Genomic DNA, 19,591 nt, shown 5'->3' with positions numbered 1-19,591 from the left:
TTGAGAAGGGTTTTGATGTTGGACGTTTGGCCAATTCCTTTTCCGTGTTTATTATAACAACTCAAGAAGCGGTCTGGGTTTCCTGAGAAACAAAAAAACCTCATGCAGAGAGAGAGAAAGAATGTCAGAACCCTACTTGATGTACTGCCTCTGTGGGATCCCCTTTGCTTCTGAAACCAAGGGAGCAGTTTGGGAAAGGAGCCAAAAATTGGTCCACAGCAGAAATTGGTACCGTCTGATGCGGAAAAAACTGGAACACGATCCATTTCTTTCCATGGCCAATACCAATACAGGAATAAAATAATAATTTATAATGGTTATTTCATCGGAATATCAAGTGTGGATATAGACTGTTATAAAACAAAACATTGCTACGTGATTTTCCCTTAGGTAAAAAAGTGAAAAAACTGATCTGAGAACCTCTGCAAACCAGAACATACAAAGCGGATTTTTTTTGTTATGAAAGCACACAGAGGTAGCTAACTTACCCCTTTCAAACGCATTCTTGATGTCATTGACCTCCACCTGTGAGCCTGAGACACGGAAAATCCCCTGGTGCTGAAGGCCTGTGATGGAAAACACAAGGAGATATGGGAGGCGTGATGAGTTTGAAACCATTCCAAAAATCACTCCACTCGTGGAGCCTCCGCCGTGTTCCACGAATGCGAGCAAGACGCAAACACACAACAAAGGGGAATTTAAAAAGTCCATGGCTTGATTTAGAAAGCGGCGATTTAGCTAAATGATGTCCTATTTTTACGGATAGTTCCGTTGATGTGCAATGTGGTTCTTTAACTGTGGAAACATCCGGAAGTCCATGGGTGTCAAATTTGGGGAGTATGATTTCTCTCCAGAGTGCTCTGGATTTTTCAGATTTCCACATATCAACACAAACATCATGAATTAAAACACCTACAGTACTTAAATGTTTTTCATCGTTACTAATGTCAGGCACGATCTATCCACTGACAGATAAAGGTTGCCCCACATCATTACCAGCTCCCACCCCCCTTGTACATGAGCTTATCTCATCGCTCCATCTCTGTGGTCATCCTCTCAGCCTCTCAGGGAAGATTCCCTCCACTGGCTGCCACTAAACTCGATCACCAGCCATCAACTCTTGCAGTGAGAGGAACATGCGTTTTAGAGTATTTGGTTGCTATACATTTCCACGTGATAAGGCACTTGATTGAGATATGATTTGTGTGCTCAGTGGAATTTATCTGGTAAAAAAAGGTTTTAGTTAATTAGTTTTAACTGTAGTAAGAGTGTGTCACCTTGCCTGGATCCCCTTCTAATATGCATTTTGGTAATATATTCACGTTTATAGTTTTATTTCGATTTAAAGCTTTCGTGACTGCAGGGATTCATCTTCTTGGTTCTTTCGGTAAAGTCACGTAGAAGGGAAGTAATAAAATAATAAAAATAAAACATAATAAAATGAAATAATTCTCACTAGTTTAGTTAATTGTGTATTTTGAAGTTGATGGCTTGCTATAGTAACTCCTTCCACGATTTACTTGAAATTGCTAAAAACACATTTCCGGCTCCTTGCCAATTTTTCAATTGGCAAGTGTCGAGACTTCAAGGCAAGTGAAATGCCTACGCGGCTACAGATGGGACCCATTATTTGATGATGCGGCCACGCATACGGCCAGGTGTGGTGTTACTTAAACCAGGCGAGATCCTACAGAGCAAACGCGTCCCTTTTGGAAGGAAGCCCCGGAGGGGGGGAACATACCGATAAACACAGCAGCGAAAGCCTTAATAGCCATTAGATTTAGCCCAATAAAAACATTTAAATTAATTTTGAGCAATCAGTATGACATATACGGGGGAAATTGACAAGCCAAAGTATTTTGCTGTCTTTTCTTGGATTTTCTGTTTGCACATAGTCACTTTAAGATGTTTTCTTGTTCATGTTTTTGTTTTTTTGTTTGTTGCGGTTGCACCCGATTCAAGAGCCGAATGGCTCACAGGGCTATACCTAATGAATGAAACTTGAAACTTGAATTTGCATAGGCAGCACTGCGGCAGTGTCTAACTTGCAAATGGAAGGCCCCGAGTTAATATACCGCTTGGGCAATAACTCAGACCATCTACCTTTCCAAGTTTTATTAACAAGTACCACTTTGAGAGACTAAATCCCATGACGGTAATGTGGTGGAGTACCGTCACCAGGGATGAGTGCGACTAACATTTGGTGGAGGAATTTATTTGTGTTCAGCGTTGACGCTGCATTCACACGGTCTCACCATAGAGGTTGATGAACCGAACGCAGCTCTCCACCACCAAGGGGATGACCTGTCCAGTGTCCTGCAGCGTCAACAAGGCAATCAGCAAAATCGTAGCAGCGGGTGTGCACAACGGCATCGAATCTCGTAAAACTGTAATTAGGCAGCAGTTTGAGCGACAGCTCAATGCAGGCATTTGTACACACTTTGGTGCCACGAAGAGTCTATTGCACGAGTTTCATCTTTACGAACCTCCCCGTGTCCACCGCGATGCTGGCGAAACAGATCGTATCAATGTTTGAGTCCCATGTCTTTTTTTACCATCATCTGGGCTGTTATTGTTTCTAACCTACCCCTTACTGGACATCTGTGAAAAATAACCTTATAACTTTTCAGTAAAAGAAAATGATTACGTCTATAAATAATAATACTGTTGCCAACCTTTTGGCAAAGGAGTTCCCACTGCTGTCTAAATATAACTCTTTAATAATGGATAATACCATTATGAACACCATATGCATTAGACACATGCATACATACCCATGTATCGCATGAGTATGTCTCCCTTACTGATGTGCGGCATATGTCACGGGCAGATTAGGTAGATAATTACAATTCCTGGATTTGGCAATTATAAAATAAGATGAACGAGACAGGTTCACATGAAATATATTTAGAGGCGCTTTTAAAGGACACAAATGGCAGAATTTGCCCTTTGAGAATAATAAAAAATATATTTATATCTGCACTTGTAAGCGTATGCTGGTAAGCTAGCGGGAAATTAAATAAAGTCATACGAACCAAATGTTACGGTTATTCTGTTCCTTCATCTTTATGCAATATTCATCAACAGTCATATTACATTCATGGGGTGACCCGCATATGAAGTCCTCTCATGTGTTGAGTTCAAATGTATTATTAATGCCATTCTCTCAAAGATGTTTGATTGCCCCACATGTGTGCACATATATTGCTGTTGTTGTTGTTGTCACTATCTATAAATAAACGGCACTGTTGCCATTCTGTGCTTGCGTTGCAATGCTCTTCACTCTCATCCACACAAACATAGTTCACCAAAACACTCTTGAGATGGCTAAGTGGCATTTATATCTCGGGGCTCAAGGTCTGGGTTAAAATCTCGATTACAGCTGCCTGGTGGTTAAATTGGGTTCCTATGTTGATGGTCTCGACAATAAACACACAAATATATTCACGTTAAAATGTAATTATATCAACATTTGGCTATATCGCCACTCAAAAACAATGTTCGCTTCAATAGCATGCAATAAACAATTCACAAAATAACTCAACACATTCGTCAATAACACTTTGTGGCCTTTAAAGGAAAAAACCCAACGTGAAATAGGTGACACATTTTTCTGACAATGACCCTTCTTCGCAGTACAAGGGACACGATGAAGAAAAAAAATCACCTTATATATATTCCTTTTAAGGCCACGATCTTATTGACGAATATGAATTGAGTTTTACATACAAGGTGGGAAGAACCATTCTTTTGAATGTTTTCTGTCAACGGCCTTCAAGATTCATTAGAATCTAGAATGATACATGTGCCCACTCGCAAGGTGTGGTGCTTTTAGCCAATTATTTTGACTTGCAAATTTTTCTGTATACGCACATGCTGCACGTTAGTGCGCCACGGTGTGCTATTCTAACGCCGCATCATGCTAATGAAATTATACGTCTCGATGCTTAGTACCAGAATGCTTCAGATTAGTACTATAATGCTCATGGTCTAAAGGGTGTAACTTGATTCGTTATTTCTATCTAATCCTAACCAAAACAGCACAACTGTACATGAAGCATTCATTTGTTGACATTAAAAGTCAATACCCGAGCAAAAATAAATTTCACTTGTAATGCCTAACATTAAATATTAAGTCTAATGATAAAAAAAAATGTTTTACCAATAAAAAAGAAAAATCTATTCTGATTTACTTTAATAACTTTTCATCAAAAATTCTAAACAGTGGGTAAAATCACCGGATGTATTACATTTAAGTAAATCATGTAACTTATAAACTAAATAATTTAGTGTTACAATTGCCTGAAAACTACCCGCATAACTATATTTTCTTAAAAGTACACTACGTAACACTGTGCTATATGGAATAATGCCCCTGCCAAAATAACTAGAAAACATCTGTCAAAATATGCCAAGTCTTCCACACGGAGCACAATTAAACCCACCTTCGCCTTCCATAAGCCTTCAACGAGCATGCCCATGAATGTATACAGCCACTGTGAACTCAAGTAATTCCGCAAAGGATTTCTGCTACGGGACTATTGGAATCAACCAGAACCAGAATGGATTTCCTCACCCCACCGACGCCGCCAGTTACCACCGCAAACCAAGTGGCGAGGAAAAAAGCGCGAGTACCTGGCTTCTAAAGCGCGAGTTTCTCCGTCCTCTGCATCACCAAGAAATTGGAAGTGGAGGGGGTGGGGCGGGGGGGGGGAAGGGAGAAGGTCAAGAAACGAGAGCAGGAGAAACCATCACCACCAGGAACAAGGCCCAAGTCCTGAGACACCGTAGCCCCAAACCCCACCGCTAAGAGCATCTCAAGTTTTCAAATTGTACTTTCTCTGCAGGATTTCAATAATATAATGACCTGTAAATGAAGGCAAAACAAACAAATATAGTTTGCCTATAAATGCATTGGAATATAAAAGTATAAATATCTCTCATCTTCAACTGAACATGAGGATAGGGTAGTAGTAATTTATATTTTGTGGCCATGAGTAATTGGTGGAAATTCCACATTAGTACGGTGTGGGCCTTCTATAAATAGGAACATCGATGTTGACTTCCCGTAGAGTGGTACTACACATCGGAAAGTTATGCTATGGGATACTCTGAGGCTAAACGTGACATTATTGCCACGTGGGCCATGACTGTTTACAAAGGTTAATGGAGAAGATAGACATTTAAAAACTTGAGATTTTCCCCTTAGCGCCATCAGAGGTGGCGAGGCGAGAGGGTTGATGGGAAATTGTTGATTCTCCACGCCGCAGTACCTGTATGAAGGTCTCCAAATTGCCGTTAAACAATTTATCGGTGAACTGAGAGCGAGGCCTGTGCCTCTTTGCACTCGGTGGTTTGGTGGGGAAGAAAAGGGTCCTGGAAACAACATGCGCCGTAATCACAGGACGTTACACAGCGATGCGATCGTGACTACACAAGTACGGGCTCGTCAGCCCCGCGTTTAATAGGCAAGACGTTCCCGGCTGCAGGAGTCATCATCATCATCATCACAGTCTGAAACTCGCTATGATCATGAACGGTTTATGAAGTAGACAACTATTTTGATGGCTTTGCTCGAGTCAAAAGATCCTGTGGTGTTAAACAAAAGCATTCTTTAACTCCGAAATATTATTTTTCACTATCCAGATAAAACATGTTGGGCTTAAATTGGAACACTGTTGTCATATCTGAGGTGGAGTACTCAGTTCCTGCCTCACTGCACTTAACAATAATTTATTGTAAAGTAGTCAGGTTTATTGATGATCCAGTCACTAATTAACTCCAGTCACTCACCATTGGGCAGTTGCCTCATTATCACTCTTCTATCGCAACTACTATGGATACTGTATCCGTTAACTTCCCTTTTGGATTCCTTCCTCATACTGCTTGACTATGAAATTCCTTCCCATCGTAAAACAATCCCAGGTTCTTATAATCAGCTTGCACAATTCAAGAATTACATTACCTCTTAACTATTAAACCTTCAATGGTGATGTTTTTTTCTGACCCCTTGGCATTTTGGGCCATTTGGTCCATGCTCAACAACTATGATTTTTAAAAAAGGCTATGGTGTGTGTGCGTGTTCTACTTTGTGAATTTGTTGTCGTGTGAATTAATATTCCCAACCCCCCTATGCGTATCCATTTACACCACAAGCAGGCGTCTCGGTCCTGCAGGACTTTGAACGTGTTATTTCAGATCCCATGACAAATGAACAATAATGAGCTTCAACACGTCGGGTCTCATAGCCAATATCACAATTCATAATTGATTTTTGTGTTCGACCACGTAATTATCCCCGACCAAATCTGTCACCAGAAACCCTCCACCACCCGACACAGACAAGCAAATTAAATTGGCATGAGGTGCACGGGGCGTTTTTCCGACACGCCAATTGATTTTGTTTTTAGGGCGCCACAGTGGCGAGATGTTAGCTACCTCGCTTGGTATGCAGGAGATCGTGGGTTCAATCCCGACCCTGACGCTTGTATACTTGGAGTTTGCATGTTCTCCCTGTGGTTGCGTAGATTTTTCTCCAGGATCCTCCAGTTTTTCCCTCCACATTTATAAACATGCGTTTAGAGTATTTGGCTGCTATACATTTCCACGTGATAAGCCACTTCATTGAGCTATCATTTGTGGCCAGGTCGCTTAAGAAAAAGAGCTGTATAGCTCAGTGGGCGTTACCTGGTAAAAAAAATTATTGTTTAGTTTCAACTCGCTCACAAGTGAGTTCAAGAATAATTCTCACAAGTGGATTTAGCAACTGTGTTGTGACAGCATGAGAAATAATTTGTTTGGCTGTTGTGTGGTGGAGTGTTTCTAATGACACAAGATGGGTCAAATCATTATGTGGCCTCACCCAAAAATCGCTTAAGAACAATAATGATCTTACTTTGTTTACACAGTTGTTAAGTCTCACTGAGTTTTTTTTCAGGACTGTTTCAGGAGGGTTTTGCTTTGGGGATGTTTGACACATCACTTGTGAGCAAACTGGAGTGTTTGAAAAAAACAGGTAAAAGGGGATATCGATCTAAACCATCGCACTCCACACACTTGCTGCACTGCCCCATATAGGCACCTCAGCGCTCTGCAGGTGGGTGCATCACACAATCTTCATCTCTGCGTGATCCACCAACCCTGCCTCAAAGGCGCTACAATGTGGGAATGTGCCACCAAACGCAACCTTGAGATGAGGACGTGAGCTTCTGAGCGAACTTCCTCTTATCCACGCCACTATGGGGGGCACTATGGGCAGACGACTTCATATCCTTGCTTACATGTGACATTAACTTCCTTCAATCCCTACAAAGGAGCACTGGTAAATGTGTAAAGCAGGATGAATTTGCTACTCTTAGCTGCGTGAAAGCGTGGATAATAGGTAGAATGATGGACTTCCAGGGTTAATTCAGACTGTGTCATACTCATTGATAGTAAGGTCCATTTGATCAATTCAGGGTCTGGATAATAGGAACAGTGCGTAACAGTAAGTCAGACAAGAGGGGTATCACTGTGCACATTTCGTGTACTCGAAATGTAAATTAACAATGTTACACTATGGGAACCTCATTTGCCAGTAAAAATATGATAATTGGTTTTTTACCCTTCTATCTGGCAACAAAACTGACACCTTTTTAGAAGGAGTCATGTTTGCATAGACCGCAATACCTGCAGTCATAAATACAAACAAAAGACATAACTCTGATAATGTGCACTGTCCTTGAAGTTGATTGGTCCACACCCGAGACAGCTTTCCTTAGAGCCTAGTCTCACATGGGTTGGACCAGATGACGCCAAAAGGCGCACAACTCAAAGACAATGCACCATCAGAGTATGAGAGCACGGGGCAAACATCTACACTATGGGAACCTCATTTGCCAGTAAAAATATGATAATTGTTTTTTTACCCTTCTATCTGGCAACAAAACTGACACCTTTTTAGAAGGAGTCATGTTTGCATAGACCGCAATACCTGCAGTCATAAATACAAACAAAAGACATAACTCTGATAATGTGCACTGTCCTTGAAGTTGATTGGTCCACACCCGAGACAGCTTTCCTTAGAGCCTAGTCTCACATGGGTTGGACCAGATGACGCCAAAAGGCGCACAACTCAAAGACAATGCACCATCAGAGTATGAGAGCTCGGGGCAAGCATCAACACTATGGGAACCTCATTTGCCAGTAAAAATATGATAATTGGTTTTTTTACCCTTCTATCTGGCAACAAAACTGACACCTTTTTAGAAGGAGTCATGTTTGCATAGACCGCAATACCTGCAGTCATAAATACAAACAAAAGACATAACTCTGATAATGTGCACTGTCCTTGAAGTTGATTGGTCCACACCCGAGACAGCTTTCCTTAGAGCCTAGTCTCACAAGGTGTCAGTTTTGTTGCCAGATAGAAGGGTAAAAAACCAATTATCATATTTTTACTGGCAAATGAGGTTCCCATAGTGTAGATGCTTGCCCCGAGCTCTCATACTCTGATGGTGCATTGTCTTTGAGTTGTGCGCCTTTTGGCGTCATCTGGTCCAACCCATGTGAGACTAGGCTCTAAGGAAAGCTGTCTCGGGTGTGGACCAATCAACTTCAAGGACAGTGCACATTATCAGAGTTATGTCTTTTGTTTGTATTTATGACTGCAGGTATTGCGGTCTATGCAAACATGACTCCTTCTAAAAAGGTGTCAGTTTTGTTGCCAGATAGAAGGGTAAAAAACCAATTATCATATTTTTACTGGCAAATGAGGTTCCCATAGTGTAGATGCTTGCCCCGAGCTCTCATACTCTGATGGTGCATTGTCTTTGAGTTGTGCGCCTTTTGGCGTCATCTGGTCCAACCCATGTGAGACTAGGCTCTAAGGAAAGCTGTCTCGGGTGTGGACCAATCAACTTCAAGGACAGTGCACATTATCAGAGTTATGTCTTTTGTTTGTATTTATGACTGCAGGTATTGCGGTCTATGCAAACATGACTCCTTCTAAAAAGGTGTCAGTTTTGTTGCCAGATAGAAGGGTAAAAAACCAATTATCATATTTTTACTGGCAAATGAGGTTCCCATAGTGTAGATGCTTGCCCCGAGCTCTCATACTCTGATGGTGCATTGTCTTTGAGTTGTGCGCCTTTTGGCGTCATCTGGTCCAACCCATGTGAGACTAGGCTCTAAGGAAAGCTGTCTCGGGTGTGGACCAATCAACTTCAAGGACAGTGCACATTATCAGAGTTATGTCTTTTGTTTGTATTTATGACTGCAGGTATTGCGGTCTATGCAAACATGACTCCTTCTAAAAAGGTGTCAGTTTTGTTGCCAGATAGAAGGGTAAAAAACCAATTAACAATGTTACATGTCAATGAACGCATATGTTCTCGAATGGATTTTCTACAAAGAGCCTAAAAGTAATTTACGTACAACGAGGCTGAAAATTAAACATCGTTGTCAGCGAATGTACCAATCAAACCTTTCCAAGCCGATTTAATATTGTAGGTAGCTGAATTTTTTAAAGTTTTGTTCATGGCTTAGGCACTTATTCATTTAAATCATTCATTCCTGCTTCATATGAGAACTTAGGACATACTGTACTATTTTTGGTGATTTATTTTAAATTTTAAATTGTTGACTTCATTTGTGGCTTGGTCAATAATTATTGTCTGTGTAACCTTTAATTATATTCCTGCATAATTACAGGACATAACACATTTCTGATGACAATATCCCACGATCCTTTTTATATATTTTTTTTTAAAATGTAAAGCAAAAATCACTCATGTTAAGTCAGAATGGATCATTTTGAGTTCATGTGTTAATGTGTTGGATGATAATGAAATAGAGGTGTTTATGGAATTCTGTGACATGTGCTTGACTATTGATCTTCTAAGTGATACTTTCAGAATTCATTTGGCATTCATGTGAGAACACATTCAAGATATATTATGCTGAACAAGCATTCTCAGCTGGCTGGCTCTGTGGCAGAGGGCCTGACTCAAAATCCCAACGCTTTGAGTTCCAATCCTCAGAGGTCGTCTCAGCTGATAATTATTGGTCTGGGTTGGGAACAGCCATGCCTGATGAGAAGTCAACGGTGGTAATCCTATGTAGGGAATGGTTCCATCCACAAGAATGTGGCATTTCCACCACTGTCTGTGAGCTTACTGATGTAAAAAATGTACGCTTCACCGCTTGTTTAAGCAAAAATACACTTTCATTATCTAAATAAATCATCATTTGCAGCCAAAGCTAATCGACTGCTGGATCAAGGCCTCCACATACACATTCGTGTAGAGACATTTTTGGAATCTGATGCTAAACCAGAGCTTGTGATTTTTCCATACAAATTCATGAACATCAATGCTTTAATTGAAAAAGAGAATTATTTAAATGTACAAATGACAACATGTACGATCACAGAAACATAATAATGTAGTGCGTTATGTTGTATTTGTTCCAAAGCTTTACCTGAAGGAGTTAAAATCACCCTTGGCACCTAAAATGGAGACAAATACAATGCTTAACAAAAACAACCGTCATGCACAAGGAGAAAATTCATTCCACAAATACAGCGAATAACATCGTACACTCACACTGAGTGGCTGACTGGCTGGCAAGTGTGTAATATACAATAGAACGTTTTGTTGATTCATATCAAGCCGCGGCCCAGTAACCTTACACAGCACTACCAAAGTGCCCCATCCTTCCGTTTAATGGAACATCAAATGATTTGACGCTATTCACAAGAAGCAGGCCATGGTCAGAATTTCAATACCTGGTAAGTAAATACAATTAGAACACTTACTGTCCTATTTGCCTTTAATACAGGTGCACAAAAGCTTTATCTAATCCTTTAAGATTATCGACGAATGTGTTGAGTTATTTGTATTCAGGTTAGTACAGCAAACAAGGGTATGGTATGATCAGTACCATGGCCTTCCACTGTTGTCTTCCTCAGTGGCGATGAGTACAAACTACACCAGGTACTCATTCACAGTTGAGTATATCTGGTGGGAAACTCTGGGCAGATACAGATATCAATTAGTACTGGCATTGTGCATGGCCAGGTATAGAGCCCAAGTTTTCTGGGATTGTAGTGCACTATGCTAATAAAATCACATGCATATACACAAAAATCATCATCAGCCATGGTCATATCCACTTGCTGGATGAAGGCCTCAACCAATCCACCGACATCTCCCATGATCCTACGGTGCAAAAACCCACAGAGCTCCTGCACATAAGCTGCTGGTATCACTCCATCTCCCCGGTATGCTTCTCATTAGACACATTCATAGATATAGATACAAATATAAATGACATATAGCACGTACAACATTTTGCTGAAAGAAAAATGTAATCACCTAGGAAGAATTGAAACATCCACTGAGAATCAAAACAAAACTGTATAATTTGCTCCAACCTTCATGTAAATCCCAAGAGATTACCACAGGGCCCTTATGAAATATGTTTCATCAGGGAGATTCCAGGTCTACAATTTCAATTAAAAACTTTCCATAACAGCTCGTGGAGAATGCAAATTCATCTCTCGGGATTTCGATGACATCTCAATCTCCTACCGGGACATTGCAGGACTCCTTCAGGATTCCAATGAAATGTTTTAATCTTCTGTCAGCTCCTTGGGGATTTGTGAAATACCATTTCCGAAATCGGGCCCGCCCTCTCGCTTTGCAAAGGAAATGCAATAATAATGCCGGGCACGAGCCTGCAATCGCGTTGCATTTTGCGTCTCAATTATGCAACCAAATCTCATTAGCCGCTCGTGCAGGCCGAGTAATTGTGTTATCCGGACACTGGAAATCTTACAAGCGCAATGGCGGGTCCCAGAAGGTTACGGCTGGAATGTCTGCAGAGAATACGTAGTTTCGATGCTGCACAAGCGACCTTGCCGAAGAAAGAGATAGATTGGTTACGTTTGGTGCTGCTGGAGAATGGGCGGTGTGTGCAAATGCACTGCAGGTATAGCAATTCCAAACAGCCACATTACAAGCCCGAGAGAAGGTAAATGCAATGCTTGTTGAGAAATTAATTGTGGGTGACATCTCGGTCGAGAGTTGGTGGGGGGGGGTGTTTACATGATGGTTGTGGCATCACTGTGCCTTGTCGACACACGGTACAATGCTCAGAGTCCATGCGGAAACGAGGAGTGGAAGGGAATAATTTAAAATATTAAACTAAATGTTTTATTTCACCAGGTAAAGAGCTACATAGATCTTTTTCAGAAGCGAAGGCTTTGACAATGGAAAACAAATCGCAAATATCAAGTGATACTTTGCCCCCCCCCCCATGTCCTAACTGGCTTAATATCACAGATCAAGGCCTCAGAGAGAGAGATTGTGATCTCATGAATAACAACCCCTCATCTTATCGCTGGTGTCACCCACAAAATGAAATTCCTTCTGGTGCCTTACATCGTTTCACATTCAAAAGACATGGCAATGTTGCCACCCCCCAACGGAAATACAAAAACAGACCAGTCCTCTGTCATCTCACTACTTGAAAGCATTCTAGACGTACGGCATACTGAACATATTAGGACAGATTTGAAAGAATACAATGTAAACAAACTCAACAAACAAATGACAATTTTACTCTAGAACAGTGTGCAGTTGTTTAGCTTTGACAAGGTCCCTCGAGTTGAAATGGCTCACGATATGGCCCTTTAACATTCCACTAAGAATGTTTAAGCATGGGTGCTCAACAAACAAAGTGTAAACATGGGGTCAGTCCGCGTTGCAAACAGCTGTTTTTAATATACAGCACATGCGCGGCTTTTGGCCCGAAGAGGCGTATGTCACAAATGCCTCTTTCCCCAGAAGAGGCATCCGCTCCTAATAACGGTGCTCCGTGTTCAGGGCGTTTGCCCAATCGCCGAGGAGGGACACTGCAGGCTACAGCCCAAAACATTGCAGGAACCCCAACGATTTAATCACAAGCAGATGATGATAGGAAAGTGGCCCCCGCATCGTTCACGTGAAATATGTCGATGCCGCTGTGTGACGCCGGCCATTACTGCCGCTTCGTAATTTATCGCCGGGCATTTTTCGCTGGGAATCGTCGTGGAACGCAGGTTTGCATGACTCGAGTGTGCCCCGGGAAGTGTTCCCGACGCCAATGGGCATTCCACCGTTAAGTGATTCCTCATGAAGTCCACAGTGACATCCCATGCATTGCAACGGCAATTGCCTTACTCAGCCAAACCCGGGTGAGCGAGGCTACGGATGGAAAAGCCAACATAAAAAAACACTGGATTAGTTTCCAAAGCCCCATTGAGAGAGAGACTGTTCAAGGATGATGAAGCCAATTTTTTTTTACTTTTGCATTCAAACCAAATCAAAGCATGGCGGTAATGCAGTTGCAGTCTGCTTCTGTTGATAAATAATAATAAAAACCTCAAGACTTCACTGCTCTTAGCTACAGGAGCAAAAGGCCACCATTCCCATTGCCCCTCAATGTGCTGCGATTCCATCGGCCAATGTGAAGCAGCTCACTTCGATGCACCGTGCACCGACGCGACGTCACCGAGGTATACAAGGTCTTCACCTTGTCAGTGGAGGTGAAAGGACTTAAAGCAACCTGTTCGTAAGTCAATTTGTTCGTAAGTCCAACTTTACTCCTGTCGATTCCAAATATGTTGTACGGCATGCACACTAAACATGGGGAATGGCTTCAAAAGTTGTATAATCTCCCATAGATGTAGATGCCACTGGTTCTTTATGTTCTGCAGACATAGATGCCACCACCGCCATCTATTGCTTGGCGCTTAAACGTACGACTTTCGGTCCGAACAGGCAACGTTATTTGTTTGGTACGATGTGCGACGTTTCGCTCCACATGCTGGCAGCTTCTTCAGAAACAGAATTCAGTTCGTGAAGAAGCTCCCAGCACATACAGTCTAGCATAACGCCGAACAATGCTCCGAACAACCCAAAGACACATCAGAGGAGCTAACATTACCCAGCAAGATTATAGTGAGTCCGACAATCACATGGATTTGACTCTCAAATCATTCATCTCGTGAACGAAGCTGCTAACTCTTTGCCGAGAGCCCCACGATATGCCACATCGGAGTGTTTGTAGAAAACATCACCCGATTGTTGTTTTGTGCTGCGTGTTGCTTTAAACAAAATAACAGATTAAAACACACGGTAAACATCTATTCACCATAAATAATGCAAGCTTCGACAAATAAAAGTTATGAGGCCCTGTGAATTCCAGTGCTGCTTGTGAACACACACATACGCACAAAAACACACAGAGTCGGCTGTCGTGATAGAAGAGATGTACATACTTTCTCCAAGGGCTTTATTGATGAGATCATGCTTGGCCTGCAGCTTGGTTATAAGGTTGCTTCCATTCATGAACTCCTTGAATTTCTGTTACGTAACAACAATGAAATGCAGAACACGATTACACTCATTGTTACATATCCATTACTTCGCTAAAAAAAATCCTAAGTGCGATTTCCCTTTATTCTTTTCCCCCTCTTTATAAACTAGTGTTGATGAGTACGGTGGTGAGGTGCTCCATTTGTACACACGACGAGACCTTTGTTGTCAACACTATTTTTTTTAAATAACAACGATCGTGCCGATAATGGAAAAACGCATTTGGAGGCTCGGCGAGAACTTTCTCGGGTGAAACTGAAAAAGTTCGTCGATGCTCAAAGGAACACTGAGTAAGGTGTTCATCTTCATGGGTGGTCCTGATCGAGCTAGTGGAGTCTACGTATGCTGCGATGACAGCGATGATGATGATGGTGATAATAATTACGATGAAAACGTTGGTGACGATAATGATGATGGTGATGAGAAAATATTTCTTGAGATAAAGACTCTCTTTGGTAAACAAAGGACAGTTGTTATAAGAATTATTATTATGTACGTGATAGATTATCGCGAATAGTATATTTTGTATTTGCACCAATCTTTAGTGCAACGCTATCATGAAGCCGCGATGTTTGACACAGGTGTATAGTCCGTCAGTAGGGGGCGTAGTTGCAATGTCGTTTTAGCCAAATTCAGTTATTGTCATTTTATCAGCACACACACACGTGGCCTCTCTTTGAATAACGCCACGGGCCATTTAACTTCCACTGAGAAGCAAGCGGCGCGTCCAATCGTGCTGTTTTAAGACACCAGCCGTATCAACCAAGGCGGGCGCCAGATTCGAACCGTGCAACCTCTGCAAACATGCTACCGCTCGGCCACGCAACCGCCCTCGCGACCCACCATGAAGTAGAAGGACTCGGTCTCCTGCTGGTTGGCACGCCGCTTGGCCACGTTGGGGCGGCTCATGTACGTCTCTGAGGTGGCAGACTTGACAGACTCGGTGGAGCGGCTGTGCTGGAAGGAGTCGGACATGTCAAAGTCCTCGATGGTCACCATGTCCTGCAGGGTCTGCAGGGTCGCCTCCATCGTCTTCTTCACCTGTTTTGTTTTTTGGGTGTAAACAATTGCGACAATGAGGTTGTAATAATGATCACAATACTGTATATTGGGTGAACGTGGCCGGATGGTGCCAGACTCACAATTGGAGGGTCACAAGTTTATATATCCAAGGTCGAGGTTCATTTCTACCATAGTGGTTTTACTAACAGACTCGTCTCTGTCAAACGAATGTGGAACATCCACCCCTGGCTCAGGGCCATACATAGAGGTGAGAACAACTCCGTGCTCATGTTAGCAGAGGCACTGACTTAATTTTGGCCACCGCTGCCAGCAGTTCTACTCAAAGAAGGCAATAACAAAGTGTCTCCCTGCTCTAACAAACAATGGGCAGTGTTCACCGGTTTAATTACAGACAGCTGTTTAGATTCGAATCCAGCGTCCCAGCGGTGCTGGCACAGCACTCTGACTTCTGAGCCACCTAACCACCTCAAATGGTGTTCATTTTAGTGGTCTGGGTTGATTCCCATCTAGATGCCACACAGCTGATTACTGCTACTATGACCATGTATTAAAAAATGCTATCAGCTCTTCTCTATACCTTCTGCCCTTTATCACTGCACTTTATCGCTGCCCTCTCCTGCATAAAAATAAAACAATATAAAAGTACAATGTTCGGAATAGCAACACAGGGGCGTTGAGTGTCACGCTCCACAAAGCCCTCACCTCCTCATTCTCGATGCGCAGAGTGGCCAAGCGCGACTGCAGCTGCTGGTAGCGCGACACCAATTCAAGCTGCACCGGTTGCTGGGCATTCACCTGGGTCACCTGCACACCCCGTCAGAGCAAAAATAGGGATCTTGAAATCGCACGGAAATTCGAATGATACAATCGTTTCAGGATCACCAACGTGATTGCATTTGAAGCCTACAACCTCCCAAAATTCTTTACCTCCACACTCTAAATGGATGCCGTTGCAAGACTCCTTATCCGCCACCTGTGAACATGATCACATCACCGCAGACCTAAGAACTCTCCACCAGTTCCAGATCTAATCTCACATCAACTAGCAGATCACTTCCACAGTCTTCAAGATCCTCGAAGGAATTTCCAAAGCCTACCCCCCTCCCCGCTCATCTTGCCCTATCTCCTTTAATGTGCTCTAGGCTCCAGCAACTAAAACCTTCAGTTAAAAGCCCTCATTCAACTGCTGATCATTGTCAGGTTGCTCCTTCGCAGCTGTTGGCCCCTGTAGAGTATTTGGCTGTTATACATTTCCGCGTGCAAAGCCACTCCGTTGAGTGATCATTTGCGGCCAGGTCACTTTTGAAAAATAGCTACGTGGCTCAGTGGGCCTTAACTGGTAAAATAAAAAAATAGTTGATAGTTTTTAGTAGTCCCTCTCCCCAACCATCCATGCTGCTGATTCCCTCCCACAGTTCAGGTCTAGACTCAGGACCTTCATCTTCTCTTCTGCCTATCACTGTCTGCTATTCGTGACCCGTCTTAAATATCACATCAGACACATCTCCCTGCTTTTAGTTTGCCCCACGGTGCATAACATCCCACTTTCTGTACAACGTCTTCAGATGCAACTGCTTTAAGACGGCAGATATATCCAAATTTATATTTTAGAATTGTTGAATGGCTCACTGCGTTTCACTCGCTGCGTCTCACTCGTACAAAACATTTCCTTGATCTTACATCCGTTTTTTTTCTCTATGTATAAGAGATAATACAAAATATTTGAGAACAACATACTAAACGGTGCCCATTGACCTAAGGTCGGGCTTTTCTGAAGCCCTGGCTGTTAATGTTAAACATTATACAAGCAGTGATGTACAGTTTGTTAAACCCTTATGCATTTCGAACAAATTAAGTGGCGATGCTGCTGCGTTGGCAGCGGTGCTCAAGCACAATTAACAACAACAACATGAAATTCAAAACACATTCGTCAATAACATTGCGGCCTTAAAGGAGGAAATATAGAAAAACAGTCAAAGTTTTGGGCAGTGGCCTTCTTCGTTGCCCAATGGCTCATCTTGACGGCACGTGTGCTGTGTGCATGCACATATGTATGTATGTTCAACTTCGTTTGCCCGTACGTAGCCAACCGTGCTAATCGGAGGCGCTCTGAAAGAAGGGCTATTGCCTGAAACGAAAAAAACCTTCGATAAATACATATGTAGAGGAGTAGAGGAGAGTGGTGGCGTCGCGTGCGCTGTCCGGTGCTGTGACATCACGGGACGTGGGGTCGCACGCGCCGGGCAGTGCACGTGACGTCTCGCCTCAGAGGGTATTTAAGGGAGACCCCGTGACGTAAGCGGGGTCACTGGAGGAACGGGGATAGTGGAAGGGGTGAAGAGGGAACCCTTATAGTGATACCTGTTAATAAACCCTGGCGGAAGCCCCTAACTCACCTCCGTCTCCGAGTACCTCCGTCTGCAACAGCAACAACTACTTAACAACTGGTGTCAGAAGTTTACACCGTCGCCAACATGTCAAAAGCGGGCGCACGGCGTAAGAACCCACCGGCAAATGACTTGGAGGGTGCCGAAGGCGGAGAGGAGGCTCCAGCAGTGACCCCGGAGCCCGGGACCCCGGTGACGGTCCCCATGGAAACGAGCGGGCCGGAGCGGGAGGATTCGGCTGCGGGGAGTGCCAGCTCACCGCCGCCGCCAGAGACGGAAAGCGTCCCCGCAGCTCTGCTGCACCAGCTCCTGCAGGCGGTGGGGCAGCTGACCGTCAGGTTGGCCGAGGTGGAGGCACGGACGCAGCCAACCGCCCCGCACTCGAGACGGGAGCAACTGTCAACTGCCAACGTTGAAAGCGCCGCCGTTTTCCCAGCGACCGCTCCACCGGAAATGGCCGTCATGTTGGCTGCGACGCAATCCGCGGCGGCCATGTTGGCTCGGGAGACGTATGCGGCCGCTACTACGGCTGCGACGCGGCGGCCGGCGGACATGGCTGCCATGGCGACCGCGACGCCGCGTCTCTCCACCGACGCGGCCGGGGTTTCTCGGCACGCCGCTCCTGCGGGACCAGCCGCCGGCGACGACGCGGCCCTACATCAAGCTGCGCCCGCCGGGGGGGCCCCGGGTAAGTACGCGCGTGCCGTCCTCGCCGGGCAGCCGGGGTGGGCAGCGGCGGCTGCCGCTGCCCCGTACATCGCCGTGCCGCCGGAATGGGCCGCGGGTGCTGCCATGGCGACCGCGACGCCGCGTCTCTACACTGACGCGGCCGGGGTGTCTCGGCACGCCGCTCCTGCGGGACCAGCCGCCGGCGACGACGCGGCTCTACATCAAGCTGCGCCCGCCGGGGGGGCCCCGGGTAAGTACGCGCGTGCCGTCCTCGCCGGGCCGCCGGGGTGGGCAGCGGCAGCTGCCGCTGCCCCGTACATCGCCGTGCCGCCGGAATGGGCCGCGGGTGCTGCCGCGGCTCCACCTGTCGCTGCGCTCACGGGGCCGGCCACCGGCGATGCCGCGGCTCTGCACCTCGCCGTGCCTGCGTCCCTTGTCATGGATGACGCCGCGGCTCCGTGTTATACCGCCGCGTCTTCGGCGTGGCCCATGGAGGCTGCAACGCCGTGGTGCCTCGCCGCGTCGCGAGAGGTTGCGGCGGCTGCGGCCGCTGTCCCGCACCTCGCTGCGCCGGCGGGGTGGGCCGCGGGGGCAGCCGCAGCTCCGTGTTATACCGCCGCGTCTTCGGCGTGGCCCGGGGAGGCCGCAACTCCGTGGTGCCTCGCTGCGTCGCGAGAGGTTGCCGCGGCTACGGCCGCTGTCCCGCACCTCGCTGCGCCGGCGGGGTGGGCCGCGGGGGCCGCTGCAGGCCCGATTTATACCGCCGCGTCTTCGGCAACGCCGTGGTCCCTCGCCGCGTTGCGGGACGACGCCGTGGCTTCGTACGCCGCCGCTGACAGGTGGGTCGCGAAAGCGCAGGTGCCTTCACACCTCGCTGCATCTACGGCGTGGCCCATGGGGGCCGCAACTCAGCCGCACTTCGCTGCGTCTACGGCGTGGCCCATGGGGGCCGCAACTCAGCCGCACTTTGCTGCGTCTACGGCGTGGCCCATGGGGGCCGCAACTCAGCCACAATTCGCTGCGCCTACGGCGTGGCCCATGGGAGCCGCAGCACCACCGCACCTTTCCGCGTCTTCGGCGTGGCCCGCGGGAGCCGCAATGCTGCCACCGCCG

At 45.3% G+C, this 19,591-nt stretch overlaps 1 protein-coding gene across 4 annotated transcripts in view; it reads right to left on the bottom strand.

The window, feature by feature from the left end:
- Positions 1-19,591, bottom strand: part of LOC144934738 (SLIT-ROBO Rho GTPase-activating protein 1-like) — a 212,778-nt gene that overhangs the window by 31,071 nt on the left and 162,116 nt on the right. For all 4 annotated transcript variants that reach the window (XM_078860826.1, XM_078860828.1, XM_078860827.1 and 1 more), the window contains exons 8-14: positions 16,125-16,226; positions 15,243-15,440; positions 14,303-14,387; positions 10,459-10,486; positions 4,636-4,666; positions 2,256-2,316; positions 489-566 (exon numbers count right to left, since the gene is read on the bottom strand). In XM_078860826.1, coding sequence (XP_078716952.1) covers positions 489-566; positions 2,256-2,316; positions 4,636-4,666; positions 10,459-10,486; positions 14,303-14,387; positions 15,243-15,440; positions 16,125-16,226 — 583 coding nt within the window. The remainder of the gene's footprint in view (positions 1-488; positions 567-2,255; positions 2,317-4,635; positions 4,667-10,458; positions 10,487-14,302; positions 14,388-15,242; positions 15,441-16,124; positions 16,227-19,591) is intronic.

The sequence above is a fragment of the Lampetra fluviatilis genome, chromosome 11 (genome assembly GCF_964198595.1).
Source record: "Lampetra fluviatilis chromosome 11, kcLamFluv1.1, whole genome shotgun sequence".
NCBI classification, from domain to species: Eukaryota; Metazoa; Chordata; class Hyperoartia; order Petromyzontiformes; family Petromyzontidae; genus Lampetra; species Lampetra fluviatilis.
The sequence above is the reverse complement of the archived record's forward strand: the minus strand, read 5'-3'. Positions and strand labels throughout refer to the sequence as shown.